Source organism: Rhinoraja longicauda, chromosome 6, assembly GCF_053455715.1.
Source record: "Rhinoraja longicauda isolate Sanriku21f chromosome 6, sRhiLon1.1, whole genome shotgun sequence".
Lineage (NCBI taxonomy): Eukaryota > Metazoa > Chordata > Chondrichthyes > Rajiformes > Arhynchobatidae > Rhinoraja > Rhinoraja longicauda.
In genome coordinates this window covers 61,025,805-61,045,270 of record NC_135958.1, presented here as the reverse complement: position 1 = coordinate 61,045,270, position 19,466 = coordinate 61,025,805, and the positions used below count along the sequence as shown (strand labels likewise).

General features: G+C 38.1%; 1 protein-coding gene across 1 annotated transcript in view; it reads left to right on the top strand.

Moving 5' to 3' along the window:
• Window positions 1–18,823, top strand: part of gps1 (G protein pathway suppressor 1) — a 35,178-nt gene extending 16,355 nt beyond the window's left edge. Inside the window, exons 7-14 of the mRNA XM_078401108.1 lie at window positions 302–362; window positions 2,042–2,127; window positions 4,133–4,227; window positions 5,319–5,424; window positions 6,347–6,427; window positions 7,348–7,485; window positions 8,865–8,999; window positions 15,758–18,823. Of these exons, the coding sequence (XP_078257234.1) occupies window positions 302–362; window positions 2,042–2,127; window positions 4,133–4,227; window positions 5,319–5,424; window positions 6,347–6,427; window positions 7,348–7,485; window positions 8,865–8,999; window positions 15,758–15,832 (777 nt within the window). The 3' untranslated portion in view covers window positions 15,833–18,823. The remainder of the gene's footprint in view (window positions 1–301; window positions 363–2,041; window positions 2,128–4,132; window positions 4,228–5,318; window positions 5,425–6,346; window positions 6,428–7,347; window positions 7,486–8,864; window positions 9,000–15,757) is intronic.
• Window positions 18,824–19,466: the final 643 nt, after the last annotated feature.

Here is a 19,466-nt window from a genome sequence, read left to right as displayed (position 1 = left end):
GGGAGAACATGCAAACTCCACACAGTCAGGATCAAACCTGGGTCTCAAAGCATTGTGAGCCAGCAACTCTGTTAGCTACGCCACTGTGCTGCCCTAAATTTTTAGGCTTCAATATCAAATTTGTGATTTATTGTTCACAGTTAAATGCGTGGGTAGTCCACACAATTTTACAACCGCATATAATCATAAGAATGTGGTCTAACCTTATTTGATGAAGTCAGATTCTAGACTAGTTGTGCTTTAAAGATTTGATTATGGTTGCTTCACTTTCCTTTTTACTCAAACAATATATTTTTTACAGCAAAGAGGCGAGAGAGACAGTCAGAATCAGGCCGTGCTGACCAAGTTGAAATGTGCAGCAGGTTAGTGAGAATATTGTTTTCTATCCTCTCATTCTTTTAAGGAAGTGCTATAAAACATGCATTTATATAGCACTTTTCACATTCTTGGGATATTTTAAATACCAGGCAATTATATTATGTTACATATTAATTGATATATAAATGATTTAGATGATGGAATTAAAAGTAACACTAGCAAATTTGCAGATGACACAAAGCTGGGTGGCAGTGTGAACTGCGAAGAGGATGCTAGGAGGTTGCAGGGTGACTTGGACAGGTTGAGTGAGTGGGCAGATGCAGTATAATGTAGGTAAATGTGAGGTTATCCACTTAGGTGGCAAGAACAAGGAGGCAGGTTATTATCTCAATGGTGTCAGATTAGGAAAAAGGGAAATGCAATGGGTGTCCTTGTACACCAGTAAACATGCAGGTACAGCATGCAGTGAAGAAAGCTAAGGACATGTTGGCCATAACGAGAGGATTTGAGTGTAGGAGTAAAGTGGTCCTTCTGCAGTTGTACAGGGCCCTGGTGAGACCACATCTGGAGTATTGTGTGCAGTTTTGGTCTCCTAATTTGAGGAAGGACATCCTTGCTATTGAGGCAGTGCAGCGTAGGTTCACGAGGTTAATCCCCAGGATGGCGGAACTGTCATATGACGAAAGATTGGAAAGACTGGGCTTGTATTTACTGGAAATTAGAAAGATGAGAGGGGATCTTATAGAAACATATAAAATTATAAAAGGATTGGACAAGCTAGATGCAGGAAAAAAAATCCCAGTGTTGGGGGAGTCCAGAACCAGGGGCCACAGTCTAAGAATAAAGGGGAGGCCATTTAAAACTGAGATGAGAAAAAAAACTTTTTCACCCAGAGAGTTGTGAATTTGTGGAATTCTCTGCCACAGAAGGCAGTAGAAGCCAATCATTGAATGAATTTAAAAGAGAGTTAGATAGAGCTCTAGGGGCTAGCGGAATCAAGGGATATGGGGAGAAAGCAAGCACGGGTTACTGATTGTGGATGATCAGCCATGATCACAATGAATGGCGGCGCTGGCTCGAAGGGCCAAATGGCCTCCTCCTGCACCTATTTTCTATGTTTCTAATTAAATGCTTGTGAAACATAGAAACTAGTTTTCTGTAAAATATTTTGCTGTTTTTTCGATTTTGTTTTGCACCATGAGATGAATTACATGTGTTTTGATATTATTGAAGATTGAATGTTGTGAGGAGAACAGGAGAATTACCTATAAGAAAAATTGCTGTGAGATATTTTGGGTCCATCTGAATAGGAACAGAAGGTAGTATAAGAAAATAACTGCAGATGCTGGTACAAATCGATTTATTCACAAAATGCTGGAGTAACTCAGCAGGTCGGGCAGCATCTCGGGAGGAAAGGAATGGGTGACGTTTCGGGTCGAGACCGAAGAACCTTCTCTCCCGAGATGCTGCCCGACCTGCTGAGTTACTCCAGCATTTTGTGAATGAATAGGAACAGATATTGTCTCATTTGAGACAAATGCGGTATTTTTTAATGTCGTGGTGAAACGTGAAATTCTGCTTCTGACATGGAGGCAAGATTACCACCATTGTTTTAACCTTTGTTTTAACCAACACTCTCAATAAAATACTTGCATACTTATACAAAAAGGAGCTAGGTATCAAATGTCTTAATTCTGAATTTTATATTTTGTTAAATCCATAGGCCTAGCAGAGTTAGCCACACGAAAATACAAGCAAGCAGCCAAATGCTTCTTACTGGCTTCTTTTGATCACTGTGACTTTCCTGAGGTAAGGTTCAGTTCGGTGTAACTTTAGCAAGTGAATTGTATAAACTGGTTAAAAGCTACAAGGTGACGACCAAGTCTACGATTTTGTGTGAAACTGCAGCTCAATATTTCATGGTGCTTTCCCATTCAATACAAATTTCCCTTTGTTTTAACATTTATAATCAGGTTGTCATTCTGCCATATCCTACCTGAAAGTGAGTGGGTAACTCCCTCCCACATTGCAGCTTATTTTCTTCATCATTTTTAATACGATTATCAGATGATTATTAGTACGGACAATACTCAAATAAGTCTTTAGGAGACAGAGAGTTATGCAGCATGGAAAACGGCTGCATGCCCCAATTTTTCCATTGCCAACCATGGTGTTGATCTGGGCTAGTCCCATTTGGCTGCATTTGGCCCGTATCCCTCTAAACCTTTCCTATTCATGTACCTGTTCAAATGTCTTCTAAATGTTCTAATTGTAGTTTCTACTGACAGCGTGTTCCATTTATGCATCACCCATTGTGCAGATAAAATTGACCCTCGTGTCTCTTGTAATATTTTCTCCTCTCACCTTAAGTCTATGCCATCTGTCCTCCCATTCCCTAGGGGAGAAAGATTGACCATCCACCTTATCTACACCACTGCAGAGAAAATTGTTTAGTGTGGTTACTAAGTGAGAAGAATATAGAAACCTTGGAAGTGATTTGGAGAGTGGAAAAATTGATTAGGTTTCAATTTCAGGTGTTAAGGCCAAAGGCTTGAACTTCTTGACACACTGCTGCCAGGAAATAAATTAATATCTATAAAGTCACCAAGAGTATTAACGTAAAGTACTGCTAAGTTTTCAGTTGAGTAGATTGGTGGAATGTTAAATGAGACAATTCATTTTGAGCAACTACCACAAAGAATATAGAGATCCTAGTGAGGCAAAATTTGCTTAAAATAAACTTACCCCTGGAAACAGATGATACATTTCAGATTATTAAGAGATGTTTGGGTCGGTGCTGTAAACCAGGAGGGAGTTGTGGTACAATGAATAGGTAAAATGGTAGAAATTATATTCATTGACACTATTTTAAGCCTCAAATAATATCATGCCTCAAATAATATCATATTTGTAGAGAACCACGAAGCAAAGCTGATGCTACCAGATTAATAGAACACAATTAGGAATGTTACTTGGTTCCATGCTCCCTTGAAAACACACGGCGGTCCCTGTCTCCGTGCTTAGACTTGCTGAGATCACTGGAAAATTTATACCGCGGTGCAAGTGCTATGCAACGTGATTAAAAGTATTAATTGGAATACATCTGATAGCCCGTAACATCGGCCAGTCTAGCAGCTCTGAAGACCCAAGCTAGTTAAACTAACAGGCCCACACTGTATCAGAATTCAGCAGGTATTGCACTTTATATCTACCAATTTACTTTCACATTTGCTTTCATGAAATCTGAGTATAATATTTCTGCTAATTTTCATAAAGTAAAGGGAGAAATCTATTGCATATTTCACTTGGGCAGTGATATTCATATTGATTTCTTTAACTTTAGGTAGTATCGGCATTCCTTCTGTCTCTATCCCCCCCCCCCCATCCAAGTTGCACTAGCTTCTCGTTTATAAGCGAGAAAAGCTTGTTTCCTTTTTCATTTTTACATCTTTGCATATCTTTCATTCATTGTTCTTTATCTCTCCACATCATCGTCTATATCTCTCGTTTCCCTTATCCCTAACCAGTCTGAAGAAGGGTCTCGACCCAAAAGTCACACATTCCTTCTCTTCAGAGATGCTGCATACCCCGCTGAGTTATTCCAACCTTTAGAGTCTATCTTGGGAGAAATCTAATATGTATTGCAAATGTTTTAAATTTAAACTTACTTTCTAAATTTTCACATTTTTCTTTGAAGTTTTGTTTATCGTCCTGCTTATAAAAAGTTGATGTAATCTTTTTTAAATAGTGAAACAATTCATGGCCCAGGTTTAAAATAACACCCAATGGAAGTAATTTAATTGTTATTTTTCAGCTGCTGTCTCCCAGCAACGTAGCAGTTTACGGAGGACTTTGTGCACTGGCCACTTTTGATAGGCAAGAACTTCAAAAGAATGTCATCTCCAGCAGGTGAAGATAATATAATACATTCTCCAAGTGTGTGCACTCGGCATTATTTTAAACCCCTAAGCTAGTATAGGAACGAGGCATGATCACCTTCAGTTACATTCGCTGAGTTCGGGAAAGTTGGAAGAACCACATTAAATTCTTTGCAATTTAATGATTGAACAGAAACCCCTTGAGTAAGCAGTTTGAGCTTTTATGACTGCCAAGAATGTGATTTCATTTATGAAAATGGAAAAAAAAACAGCTAATCATTCATGGTTATGCCTAATATTTCTGCATCAGTTCATGACCTATTTAACTTCGATAAGTATCCTAGCTCCTCTCAATGCACCAGAATGTTACTTTTATTAGCATTCTAAATGCATTATGATGGACTTAATTCAGTCCTTCAGTGTTTGAACAAAACTATGACTGTACCAGTCGTCTACTAACTCTCCTGCTCCAATCCTTCACGATTATTAAAACACACATCTGAACTTGGGTAAAATGACAATTAAAATTTGAAAAGTTTGATCTTTTTACATTCATATTCCTTGGCAGTTCATCTAGTGGAGAAATGTGAAGAATCATGGGGAATGGATATGCCTGTGTTAATGATTAAAACAATCATTAACAAAAATCAGTTGCACATGTTTGAGTGACTGTTGCATGACTGAGTTAGTGCATGCATATTGGTATTTTCTTGCATTTTACTGGGCAATTTTATACCTGATGTATGCTAGATTTTAATATTTGGTTTATAATTGATGTAAATGGCAAGCTGTGTGTTGTTAGATGTATTCTCACTGGATCAGGCCCCTGGACTGCTATGAAAGACAGTTCCATGTTTGTTTTGGGTAACGTCAGCATGTTGCTGATCCGTATAAACGGCGTATGCTGTAAGCAGTACAACAGTGGACAAAATACAATGAGAGAAGATGTGTTGCTGCTGATCTGATGTGGCCAAAAAAAATTGGAATAAATAAAATGGAAAATGGTCAAGAGAGACCAATACATGGAATGTAAAATTAAACTTGTCGCTGAAATGTGTTGTTGTCAACTGATGAACCTTAAGACCAACCACTGATCTGAGCATGTATTTCTCTCACCACAAGCTCTTTTAAGTTATTTCTTGAATTGGAGCCACAAGTGCGGGATATCATCTTCAAGTTTTATGAGTCAAAATATGCTTCCTGTTTGAAAATGCTAGATGAAATGAAGGTGAGTCAGAATTTGAATAAAACCCCAATCCTTTGCAAAGCAAATTGCATGTTCCAGGGTGGGTGGCTTCTGCTAGTCTGTCATGCTGAATCTTCCCTTCCACGTTGGAATATGGGTTGGCAGTTTCTTACTTGAAACTATTCAGCAGGTCCACAGACGTTTTTATAAATTAATTCTATATTTTTATGGATTGATGCACTGGGATAAAAGAAATAGGCTACAAATCATATTTGAACATTGAAATGTTTTGTTATGTATGAATGTGCTCTCAAGGTGTTAACTGCACCTTTTGAAACTAGTGAACAACAAACATCAAATTTCTGGAGATTGTTGCAGGTCTCTCTTGCAGAATGTTCCAGCAATGCCAAGCAATCCACCATGAATCCAAAACGATTAACTTTACATTTGCAAAGATACCACTAACCAGAGTCGTCAACAGAGGAACCCAGTGTGCAAACTACAAATATGACCAATGGATATTTTCCGATTTTGAAAAGGTTGCAGTACAGATGGGAAGGAAGTTATTTGATTGGTCAGGTTAGATATGGACACCTTACCTCAAGAAAAAATAATTTAGCTAAACCATTTACAAAGGTGATATTAGAGTTCAAAGGCAGAATAGGTGGCATAACTTTGTTTTTTTTCCTTTCGAAGATTCAGCGGTATCAATTTGACGAATTTAAAATATGTTTCAGTGCAGAATTTACTGAGGACATTTACCTGCGGTAATTAAAAACATGGCAAGATTTTAGGCCCCAGGCATTCAGGAGCTACCACACAAAGGGTGCAATTATTGGATTTATTTGAAATTTTCAACGCTCAAATTGCTGGAATGTTGTTTGTTTATTTGCCTCTTTCACGTGTTTTATCATCTCTCCTACCAAATATTCCCTTGCTCTCCCCTGTTCCTCCATTTCCACAGGACAACCTTCTGCTGGATATGTACCTAGCTCCACACGTTAAGACGCTCTATACACAAATCAGGAACCGAGCCCTCATTCAGGTATGCGGATTTATTTTAGTGGCAGTTGTACTGTTTGTGTTTGGAATGGCCCAATCCTTCCTGAATGCACCAACCTTATCTTGGAATTTGAGACAGTGAAATGTAATTTTTAAACCTCTAAAAAAAATGTTTAGGGATGAATTATTGCAGTTTCTTTCATTAGGTTGTAATGTATGCTAATCAAACAGTTGAGTCCATCACTACAATCTTCAGACTGTCACATAGTGACTACTTCCTGAAGCATTCAACTTTTTTTAACCTCTAAACCTGCTTATTCTCACAAACCTCTGAACTCCCTTGCTCTACCCTCCATTAACCTGAGGTGATCTAAACTTGAATCGTGTCCAGTACACCTGCAATCCTGTGCCTCAAATTCACTCACTCCACCACTGCTGCCATATCTTATGCTACCAAGGCCACAAGTTTTGCAATTCCTCCCCAAATTTTCTTAGCCTTTCTATCTTTCTTTCCTCCTTTCATATACTCCTTAAAACATGTCTTTGGTCGAGCCTTTGGTCATCTACATTTTTGTCTTCACTTATGCCTTGGAATCAGTTTTTATTTGCTTGTCCTCGTGTGCAGCTCTATTGACCAAGGCAATACATCTTGATCTTTCAAACTAAAATCATTCTTTTGCTGACGTGTATTTACCAGAAAGCAGCATGTGGAGTGTTTTAAGATGACACCGCTGTGTGTTATAGTTGCTCTATTTCTGATATTTTTTTTAACAAAATTTGTGTTAAAATGTTGTGATTTCTTATGACTTCAAATACAATCAATTGTACAATTCCCCAAATTTTCTGCAGTCAGGCTGTATCTCAAAGTATTAAACATAGACATGAAAACTAAACCCAAGTTTTATGTTTTGGTAGAACAGTCACATTTTGCCGCCATGCCTCAAAGCCCCTGTCTATTTTTAGTATTTCAGCCCATATGTTTCTGCTGACATGAACAAGATGGCTATTTCTTTCAACACCACAGTTGGTGCTCTGGAGGATGAGCTGACGCACCTTATCCTGGAAGGATTAATTAATGGTAGAATTGATTCACATAGCAAGGTGAGTGTGAGCTGTCATCTTCATCTGTTGTGGGCATAACAATCAGTGCAGTGAAACAAAGTAGGCCGAGAATAGCAGAACCTCCTCTGCGCAGTCAATAGCTGGGCTGAAATGCAGCACGTGACATCTACTGTGCTTACAACGGAAACTTGTTGACACTTGATAAATAAGTAAAAGATAAACCATTAAGTTGCAAAAGTGGGACAGAGACTGGGATTTTTTTAGTGCTCAATAAACACTTGCTTATTTACTGAATATAATAGACCGGATCATTCTGGATGGGATTTGTTATTCAAAATTACTATGGTCACATCTGCATTCACCTTTTTGGTTCATGGAATGGGCATCTAAATAGAGCAGCGAAGCAAACAAAAACATTGTCAAAGAAACAGTGACTTGCTGCACAGAAAAACTGCAAGACCTTTCTGGGCGGAAGAAGTTCAGTTGTTTACACAATCATTGCTCATCCGTAATTATTGTTTAATGTTGTCCTACTTTACAACCCCTTGTGTAGGCAAAAAATAAAACTACAGTCATTACACTACTTGGAAATGAAATGCTACAGGAGCAGCTTGCAAATTTAGCACTGGGTTCTTGTAGCAGATCTGTAGAAAATATGATCTTGGAACACAAGTAAATATAAATGCCAGAGCACTACACACCCAGTGCCTGAATATAATAGATTGGATCATTCTGCATGGGATATGCTACTCAGACTTACTATCTGTGGTCATATCTGCATTCACCTCAGTAGTTCATGGAATGGGCTTCTAAATGGAAAAATAAAAAGAGACTTCTGTTGTATACGGTACAATATCTTATATAGTCCAAAATGATTGTACCATAAATTAGATTTCTTTTATGGAAATTAATTCTCTGTTTTAATGAAGAAAATATAACACTACATTTTTACACAGCTGGGCTTCATGAACAACAGCGATCTTAAATGAGGAATAAATATTGACCAGAATGCAGGCAAAATAGAAAAGATTCTTCTAAAACACAGGCAAAGATTTCCTAACGCATATAAACATTTCTCATAATAGAATCATGCTTTGTAAAATAGTTTGATTACAGAGCAGTTGACTCATTATACAAGTGGCATTAAGATTTAAGAGAAAACATTAAATAATTTCCTTTAAGATTAATATTAAATATTTTTATTTTCATTAAAGAAAATCTAACACAGCAAAAATAATTGGAACAGCTTGAGTTTTGAGTTGGAGAGGCAAATTATTGATTTTAGTTCATCTACTTTGTCAGTCAACAGAATATTGATGTTTAAATTGTGGAATAATTTCTTTGCTTTACAGTTCTGTGTCTGAAACAAACATCAGCAAGAGGAAATGTAAACCAGTTTATTTATTTCTTGATTCCAGATTCTGTATGCCCGGGATGTAGATCAACGCAGCACAACATTTGAAAAGTCTTTGCAGATGGGCAAAGAGTTCCAAAGAAGAGCAAAAGCCATGATACTCCGAGCTGCTATTCTGCGCAATCAAATCCACGTTAAGGTACTTGGGTATTAAATGATAACTCTTTCAAGGTATTGTCCAGCCTTCAATGTTGGCCTAATTGTTAAATACAGATATCAGTTGTAAATGTTATTTATTTGAACAGGTGATCACAATGTCCATTCTGTCTTTGCACTAATTTAAAGCTTGGAACAAGCTCCTATATTAGAAAAATCGTGATTTGTTTCTAAAAAGAATATTATTGTATTGGAGAGATGCAAATTTTTTATTCCCATGGAGTTGGTGAGATAGTATGTAATCTAGTCTATTTTAAATGTTCAAATTTAATTTAACTATATTTCTTTATATTTTAAACTCTTTATTTTTGATGGCTAGTTGTGAGGTTAAAATATTGTCGATAAACAAAAAAAAGATTTTCAAGTACATTTGTGATCAATGGCACACGTACCAACCTCCCTTCCATTGACTCCATCTACACTTCACGCTGCAAGCATAATGAAGGACCAGTCTCACCCTGGTCTCTTCCTCTTCTCCCCTCTCCCATCAGCCAAGAACTACAGAAGTGTGAAAATGCATAATCTGGAACAGTTTCTTCCCAGTTGTCATCAAGCAACTGAACTTGCCTCTCATCAACTAGAGAGTGGTCCTGATTTACCATCCACACCTGATTGGAGACCCAGGGACTATCTTTAATTGGACTTTATCTTGCACTATACGTTATTCCTTTTGTCCTATATCTGTACGTTGTGGACAGCTCGATTGTAATCATGTATAGTCTTTCCTCTGCCTGGATAGCACACAACAGAAAGCTTTTCACTGTACCACTGTACACGCGATAATAAACAAAACTAAACGTTTGCTCATTTACTGAATGCTTAGAGTGAATCACTTGGGATGGGATTTGCTTTTCAGATTGCTGTCTGTGATCACACCTGCATTTATCTTGGTGGCATACAGAGGGCCTAATTGCTGCTGTGGTTAGACTCCATTCTAAAACATTCTTGTGGCAGCCTCCTGATGCCCAGCTAAGCTGGCAGCATTATCCGCTGTCAGACCTGGAAATCATTTTCATAGTTATTGTATTTCTCTGACATGGAGACAATAAAGCTATTAAAATTTGTGAATTTAAACTATATATAAACAGAAAAGAAATTAAGATAATCAGGATCAATGTAACAATATCTAGAACTTATTAAAAACTCAACTAAAGCCAAATAAATTTATAAGTAAAAATGTAAACATTGACTTCACCTTTGATTTACAGACCTAGACTCCCTGTTAAAATGAATGGGTTTTGAACCTGCATCAGATCTGACTGAACTTCCCATTTTAATTGGGCTGCATCGCTGAGCTCAGTGTGAAGTCTCTTGAATTTGTCCTAATTGCCTGGGTTCATTCCTCATAACCCCAGGACCTGCTTAGATTTGAATGGGGGCACGTGCCACAGTTGGCACCATTTAGCCATTGTCATTTCTCTGCCTGCTAACATAACTTGCTCCATTGTAGATCCTACAGTTTAAAACTTTACATAAGCAGCTTTTTAAATCATTTAATATTTTTAGTGCTCGATATTTTTTAATAGCACTAAGGAGAACACATTCTTTACCACTTTATGAAAATCTTCAATGGCATTAGTGCATAGACAATGCAACATCAAATATATAAAAACACAGCACAGGAACAGGCCCTTCAGCCCACAATATCTTTGCCGAACAAGATCTCATCTGCCTGCACATGATCCATGTCCCTCCATATCCTGCATATCTATGTGCCTTTCTAAAAGCCTCCTAATTGCCAAGTTAATGTCACACTGAATGTGAAATGAATTTTAAAATGACCAGGCTCTGTAGGGTTAAACCTTCAGAAGTGTACTGCTCTTCTGAGAAGCATTCTATACCCCAGTCATTTGTCACAAAGGCAGATGTCACCCAGCTCAATGTGCCTAATTCAGAACTAACTGTCCAGCTGGCCCCCAAATCTCTTAACTCTGTCCTTTTTACTTAACCTTTTAGTGTTTGCTTCATTTATCTCTAATTCCTTTTCTAATGAATTATTGACTAGCTTAATTAAGTCAAGCAGTAAAGCAATGTTTTTACGGCCTCTAGTGCACTGATGACCTTCCTGATTCACAGTAATACATGTCCACTATTGACCTTCTCAAAATCTGCCACGATCTTGAATAACTTTTCATCTCCCTATGTTAATATTCCTTCTCACAGTGTGGAAAACGGGTACAAAGAAGCATAAAATAGATCCATTGTAATGGTGCTATAATTTAACTCTTCCACAATCAAAACAATGATTCTGCTCTCTTGACCAAATAAAAAAACAGTATTTAAGTCACCTTTATTTATTTCCGCTTTAATGAGCAGATTTGTGTATCTGTTTTACATGGTGCACCCCTCCCAACCCTTCCGAATTTGGCGGAAAATTTCCGCTTTCTTATTTCATTTCCGCAAAACAGTCAGTAATTGCAAGTTGTCAATTTGGCCGCTGGAGGTCACTAGGGGTTCCGCGAGAAATCCCCCCCGCCCTGGAAGTCTCCCCGAAATGTGGCACCTAGGCTGGGCAAGGCAGCCAATCTCAACCTCATTGACTTCCATGGCCAATCGATGGGTTGAATTTGCAACCTGCGGCCGGGGCTCTGGAATTCCAGCCCAGCTGGAGCCAGCACATCTATCCCTATAGCCAACTTCCTTGACCAGCTGGATAAACCAGCAAAGCTATGGAACCAAGGGTGCCAGAAAATCAGTGGTGGAACTGTAATGAGTAAATATTAAATTTAAGTGCAAGATTATATAACTATATTAATTAATTAAGACAGGGTTAAAATATAAAACACAGCAGAAAATCCTATTACCACCTTTTTGAGCTGCTTATCAATTAATGTGTAAATTTACTTCAAGTACTTCTGTATGCTTAATCGAGTCTCATATATCAACTCTTTCTTCATAACTTAGTCATACATTTTATGACCATTGTTCTTTTATTCAGTACCAGGAGAAATTGGGATGTGTAAGGAAAAAGCAAAATAGAAAAAACAAAACAAAACAATTTTTTTCTTTGTGTTGCAAAAAGTATCTCTGTTCAATAACCTTTCTATAAATAGCAGAATATACTCATGATAGGCGTGACATTGTACATGTAGTCCAAGAACTACAGACTGTTGGAAATAATAGTATTTTTTCACACATGAATGTAGCGCAACGCGTATGCGCATTTGGCGTGCATAATTTTTTTTTTGCTGAAAAGTTGCATTACATGCCACATTATGAATTTTGATGTAAAATTCTGAATTTTGGACATCAAAATTCTGAATTTGTAAATCAAATGTTGGGAGGTCTGATTGTGTCGTCTCGTTTTCTTTGTACAATGGTACATCTTATGCCACAGAAAAGTTGTTACATTATGCATTTTATATAATCTGTACATCTACAAGCCATTTGAATAAGGATATCTGAGGAATTTATTCACATTAATGTTGTGCTGCAATTTAAATATAGAGAATTAGATTAACTTGCAACTATATGGACAGGGAATGTATCATTGATCAAGTAACAATCAAAAATTTAAAAAACTATGAAGTTTAAAAATTGTCATTTTCAGTTTGAATCTTTCAGTCAAATTATTTAACTTGAAAATATTTTTAATCTATTCTCCATAACTGAACAATGTGTAAGGTAATAAAAACATAACAAAAAATAATCATCTGAATGCGTTTGGTCTAAAATTGTGCTTTTAAAAATATTTTCTAAAGAGTCTCTGGACCATATGAAAGAACTGAGTTTTTGGCTATGTGGACATATACTTGGTCACTGAAGGGCAGCAACATTTCAGAGTAATGCAGTCTGAATTTTCAAACACGGAAAAAGTTCTTTGCATGCATCAGTATAATTCACCAATATTCTGCATTTCAATTCGATGTTTGCAATTTTCAATGGCATTAATTAGGTTTATAGCTTTTCCTGAAGGACGAAAGCATTTTTATGAACTTGAGAGCATTTTGAAGGTTAGTTTTACATAATCACTCCAATTAGTGTGGGTTATTTTTAAACTACAGGACAAAAACAATGAAGAAAGTCGACTATTTTGTGGAAAAGAGGGGCAGAAAAAGAGGAAAGCAAATATTGTTCATCCCTCTAAATGATCTGTTGTGAAGATGAATAGAGGGTGAAAGTGTGATGTTTGGTGGACTGTGTGGGTTGGGAGGACCCGTTGCTCCTCCCGTGCAGCAGGTGGCGCTGCACAAGACCAAGGGAGATTTTTTGTACATAGTTATCTTGGCTGTACACAGTGTGGAGTGTGCAGTCAGATTGTGTCGTTGCAGCCATTTTAGTTGTCTTGCTGCCAGCATTGAGTTAATGTAATAAAGACCTCTGATGTTGTACCTTGAAGACTTGCAAAGTTTCATACAGACACAGAACAAGAACGCGAAAGGGGTGTCAGGAACGGGAGACTTCGGATTGTGTCCAAAGACCCAGATAAGAGCCTATTTTTCATTTTTTGAGGCGTTTTTTTTTTAACATGTCTCTGCAATTTGATCGTTTCGATTCCGAGCGAGAAAGGTGGTCATCGTATTTAATGCGCACTGTTTTATTTTGAAAGTATGGCAATTACGACTGACCTGAGGAAGAAGGCTCTCTTGTGTTCATCAATGTCTCCAGAAACGTTTGCACTACTTCAAAATTAACTTACAGAAGAAGTAACTGAAGTTTCATATACTGAAATCACAATGGCTTTGCAGCTGCATTATGAAGAAAGTCGAAATTTCCTCGCAGCTCGCCTCGATTTCTACCGGACGGTGCAACAGGAAGGGCAATCTATCACTGAATTTCTTGCCGAACTTCGCACCAAGGCAAAGGCATGTGATTTTAAAGCTCAATGCTGCGAAAAGTGCCAAGACAATGCATTGCGGGATAGACTGGTCATGGGCTGCAGGCATGCATTCATCCAGCAGGCGAGTCTCAAGGAATCAGACGCCTCATTGAAGAATGTGCTGCAGTGTGCTAAGATGGCCTAGCTGCTAAGAAAAGAACTGCACAAAATGGCCAGCGATACAGCATCGAAGCTCCCTCAAGAGGTGCATACAATTCGTCAGACTCGTCCGCAACGCCAGAAACCATTTGATCGACCCAGAGCAAATTCGGAGAAGAAGGGACAGTTTCAGAAGAGTCGCTCCCCTGTGGAGGGAGGATCGAAACCCTGCTACTGGTGCGGCTCGATTGCTCATCATCACTGTGAGTGCCCGTATATCGAGTCTGTTTGTTAGGCCTGTAACCGAAAAGTTAATCTCCAGGCAGTGTGTCAATCCGTAGGAAAGCGGAGAAAGGGCAAGAAAGCACAAAATACCGTTGACCAAATCGCGGAGAACATTTCTATTGAAGTGCTCGGTGTGTCCGCGATCACCGACAAGCCGAGGATTTTGCTGTGGGTCTCGACCGTTGATCTACAGTTCCAGGTGGACACTGGTGCGGCTGTGTGGCTAGTGGGTCAGGACATCTGGGAGAGGATCGGATCGCCGAAACTGAAACCGGCCAACATCCGCCTTTTCGGATAAGGGGAAAGGCAAATGCACTGTCGCCGTTTCCTGTAATGGTATGACACAGATGTTGCCACTGATCGTCGTTGGCAAAGAAGGTACATCTCTGTGCGCCATCGACTGGATCCGTGCTTTCAAGCTTGACATGAACGCCTTGACATGAACACTTCATTCACTCAGCCAACGAAGTCGAACAAGCCCAAATTCAACATTGGCGACTACGTGTATTACCGCAATTATACAACCAAGCTAAACAAATGGTGCGCTCTCAGGATCATGGCTCACATTGGAACTAAAATATACACCGTCCAAGGACAAGAAGGACAGTGCCGACGGCATGATGGCCAATTAAGAAGCCACGTTAAGAAGACTGCGCAGAGCCTGACCAGAACAAGCAGCCGGACACCCCGGTGCCGAATCGTGTGGACACTGGAATGCCTGATTTGCCCCTCCCCTGGCTTGACGACGTTCCACCAGACGAACTCCCCGCCGATCTGCCTGTGGTCCCTCGTCGATCAACACGTTGCAATCGTGGTATTCCCCCAAGGCGACTCATTGAGGAATAGAGACGTTTAAATTGGAAAGGGGGAGTGTGATGTTTGGTGGACTGTGTGGAGTGGGAGGACCCGTTGCTCCTCCCGTGCCGCAGGTGGCGCTGCACAGGACAAAGGGAGATTTTTTTGTACATAGTTATCTTGGCTGTACACAGTGTGGAGTGTGCAGTCAGATTGTGTAGTTGCAGCCATTTTAGTTGTTTTGCTGCTAGCATTGAGTTAATGTAATAAAGTTGTACCTTGAAGACTTGCAAAGTTTCATACAGACATAGAACAACAACCAGAAAGAAAGATGATTGAACATCGAACTCCACAGCAGATACGATTACCGTGCCAACATTTGAGTGCAGCTTTCAGGGCCTCAAGGCTGAAGAAATTCAGCAATCCATAGTTGGACGAGGCCTAAAATTTACCCACACTGCCCAGAAAAAACAGATCAAAACCAAGCTAAAATAAATCAAAGCTCAAATAATGTTTACCACACAATTGTTCTGATCTGACAGTTTTGAGTTGGAGCAAGTCACCTTAAAGTCATACAATGTTTACTGTAGTTTATGGTCATTTGATACCTTGCATTCAATTATTCTGCCATTTATTTAAAGCTTTAGTTTTATTGCAGTTTAACGTGTTTTGGGCACAGAGTAACAGGCATTTCTGGTGATAAAAGCATGATTTCATGGTCAATTTTTTTAATTTCTTTACAGTCCCCTCCAAGAGAAGGAAGCCAAGGTGAACTTAATTCTGCAAACAGTCAAACTCGAATGAGCACCAACATGTAAAGAAATAAAGACCCTGTTGAAGAAAAAACAGTGCTGTGTGCTTTGCCTTCCACAGTTCTTCAACAAAGAACTGCTTCTTTGGCTTTAAAGAAATTCAAACAATTGTAGAAGTGAACCTCTATCCTGCTGTTTTTGGGGGCACGAAGAAAGTTTTGTTGTTTAAGTTAAACAAAAAATCCTTTGGATTAAAGAAGATGATGAACTGTGTGCTACAAGATCTGAATCTTTACTTAAAAAACATTTTTTAAATTCTTTTCAGGATCCTAATTGTGATATGTGGGAGAGGGCTCTGAACAGCCAAGTGGCAAGGTTTTAGTTTCTACAAAACTGTGAAAAGAGTGTTGAAATAATAAATGGAGGATATTGTACCAGGGAATATGTTACTGTCAGTCCCAGAGAGGTAAAAGCCCATGAATATGGAATGGGACAAATAAGAAAGTTATGGAAGCTCTCGTGCAAGTAAAAGCAGTGACGATCATTGGTGCAATATTCTATTCATTCTAAAGGCATTGTTGAACAGTACTTTTAAAGATTTGTCATTATGGTGTAAAATAGTAATTTACACTGTTTTATTAAAAAGTCCATGGTTCGGTTTCTATTTTATTCTTTGCCACTGCCACATCTTTTGTTCAGCCAAGGCTGTGCCATACATTTGTACATTGCAAATTTTTTTCTGATGCTTTAAAATTGGTTGAAGATATATGTCCTTGCATAGTCAGACCTGGAAACATATTCCTTTTTCCCCTGCTATTCCTCTCTCATCACTCCACTTGCATCCCCACCCCTGTCTCTCCTCTCCCCGCCACCACCCTGACACTTCACAGTTAGCTGGTAGTGTTTCTTAGCTTAGCAAGAATTGATATACAAAGTTCAACCATCATCGGGGAATAGAATTCAAATCTATAATAGTATGCTGTTCCGGCAATTGACTGCTGTATCACCAGATCTGTCCTGAATCAGTTTGAATTTTGTTGACTTTCAGATTATAATACTTTCCAACGATGCCTATAGAAAGGAACGTTCCCTTATGTCATTATCTTAAATGTCACTGACTGGTGTCTCCAATTTTCCAATGAAAATGTATGATGTCATAGTTGATGATCCATAATTGGTTGTTAGATTGCTGCAGTAATTGTTGCCTCAATCTTACGAGTATTAAAAAAATGATAGTATGAATTCATCCTTAGTTTAAACCTTAATGCTCTGTATGTATGATACAAATTCTTCAACTCTGGCATCACTTCCAAGCAACATTCAAAATAAAAGTATGGTTTATTTTATTTAATAAAAGAAAATTTAAATACAATTTTTCAGTAGTAGTAAAACACAAAAATAGAAATATACAGATTATATGGAGTGAATGTCTTGCTGTTAGCAGTGAGTTACAGGTTTGTTTTACAATTGTGGCAGATGGTAACATGAGAGTTCTGGTGGAATTTGCTTTAATGTTAGTAAACTCTTGGACTTCATTGTTACATATGAGAAATGTAGTTTCTTCTTCGGATGTGCTTAGCTTTGTGGAGTCTCATGCTCCTCAAACTCTTCTTGAAGCACTACAATAGCAAATAATTGTTTTTGGTTTTGACGGATGTAAATTGTCTTTGGAACACAGAATAAGCACATCACCAGCAAGAAGGAAAGCTCTGTCCCCTGATCTTTTAACTGTTCTGTTTATGGGCAATACGGTGATAAGTTTCACTTTTTTTGTTCCTGTACCTTTTTAATTGTGATGAGGACAGACTCATTGTCATGTCAGAATAAAAGAAATGGTATTTCTTGTTAATCTGTAATACATTACACATCAACAATGCAATCTTTTCCACACTAATTTAGAATCGTATTTTATAATTACACGTAAAATATTAAACATTTATCGAGGCCTGGTTACCACTTTTAAAAACTGAAAGAGTTGTCTGAAGTCACTTTACTTGACCCCAAAAATGGTCATTAGGGAAACATATCCTTCAACATTATCTTGATGTTTCCAGCTATTCAGTTACAACTGCAGTTGCTCGGACTGAGTTATGGATAGTGTACTGTTTTGCTTTTCCTCCCTTTCTGCTGGAAAATAAATAAAGAACTTGTCCCTTGCATGTAGGTATGGAACTGTGCCAATCTTGGACTCGTTCAACATATTGCAGATAGGAAATAAAAATAGCTCTTTTTTCTTTCAGCCAGTTACGTCGTTCCCCGTGCATAGAGTGTAAATTGACAAACGGTTACGTTTGAGCAGTGCTGCCTAAATTTTCAACACTGTTCCAGCTATTTGAGTTGATCATTGGCAGTGTAAATTCTTCACAACACGGTGATCACATTAATTCCAATGTAGTTTGGGCTGAGTATTTAATGTACAGGGAAATTACATATTGATGTCAGAAAATGGTTTGAACGATGAGCAAAACATGATTGTTTTCTTGAGGCTTTCTATTTAACAGATAATTGGTTGACAACACATATCAGCTATTCTGCAATTAATTGGCTGCGGGTTCCTACAAAAAATCAGGCCCATCTCTTTATGAAAGTTAACATAGGACTTTCAAGTATTTGGTATGATTTTGGTTATAGTTATTAGTGCACGATATTTAAAATGTATGAGTGTTTACATTGGGAGTATTTTGAATTTGTTTTTAAACAGATCAAACAGATATAAAGCCAGATTTACCTCACTATCACGTGTTTATCCTTTGTCCCAGTTTATCAACTGTATTACCCTGTAGGTGTAATGGTGTCCTCTCCCAAATCACATCTCCCCGGCAGGGAAACTGCTGAGGCGCACATTGTGCATATTAACATTTGGTAAGTTTTGGAGACCCATGCACGTAAACTATTCACAATTATAAATTTTCCAATATTGTCAATGAGTAAATTCTAAGACATTATCTTCTGGTCATACATTCCTGTTAATTTGTAAAAACAAGGAACTGCAGATGCTGGTTTACACACAAAGCGCTGGAGTAAGTGAACAGGTCAGGCAGCATCTCTGAAGAACATGGATAAGTGACGGTTTGGGTTGGGACCCTTCTATGGACTGACCTGAAACATCACCTATCCATGTTCTCCAGAGGTGCTGCCTGACCTGCAGTGTTATTCCAGCACTGTATTCTTCCCTGTTAATTTACTGGCTTAGGGCTATATACGTGACATGATTATGGCAGAAAGTTGGTTTTAAATATTTAAATTCTAGTGTACAAGGAATTATGCATCAGAAAATCTTTCTAATGTTTGCCTGGAAATCCTGATAAATACTGAAATATGAATAAAAATGTAACAAATTGATATTTAACAAACCAACCAAATAAATATGGCCAGGAACTAATTGGCCCAGCTTTTAAAACAAAAGATGTACTTATCCTCCTATTAAATAAAAAATGTGCTTATTGGAAGGATAATATTTTATTTGGTTACTCCACATGTTTGCAAAAACATATAGCTGGATTTGGTGCAACAGCATCTTGAAAAGATGAAATTCTAAATCTTACCGTTGCATTGTATAGAACAGTGCTTCTTAAACTGGTGAGTGGTTCACCCAAGGGTGAATAAAATTATTTTAGTGTGAATTAAACTAGAGGGGTGAATGACTTAATAATATAAAATTATACGCAAGGGAGAATAAGACGAAAATTACTAAAAAAAA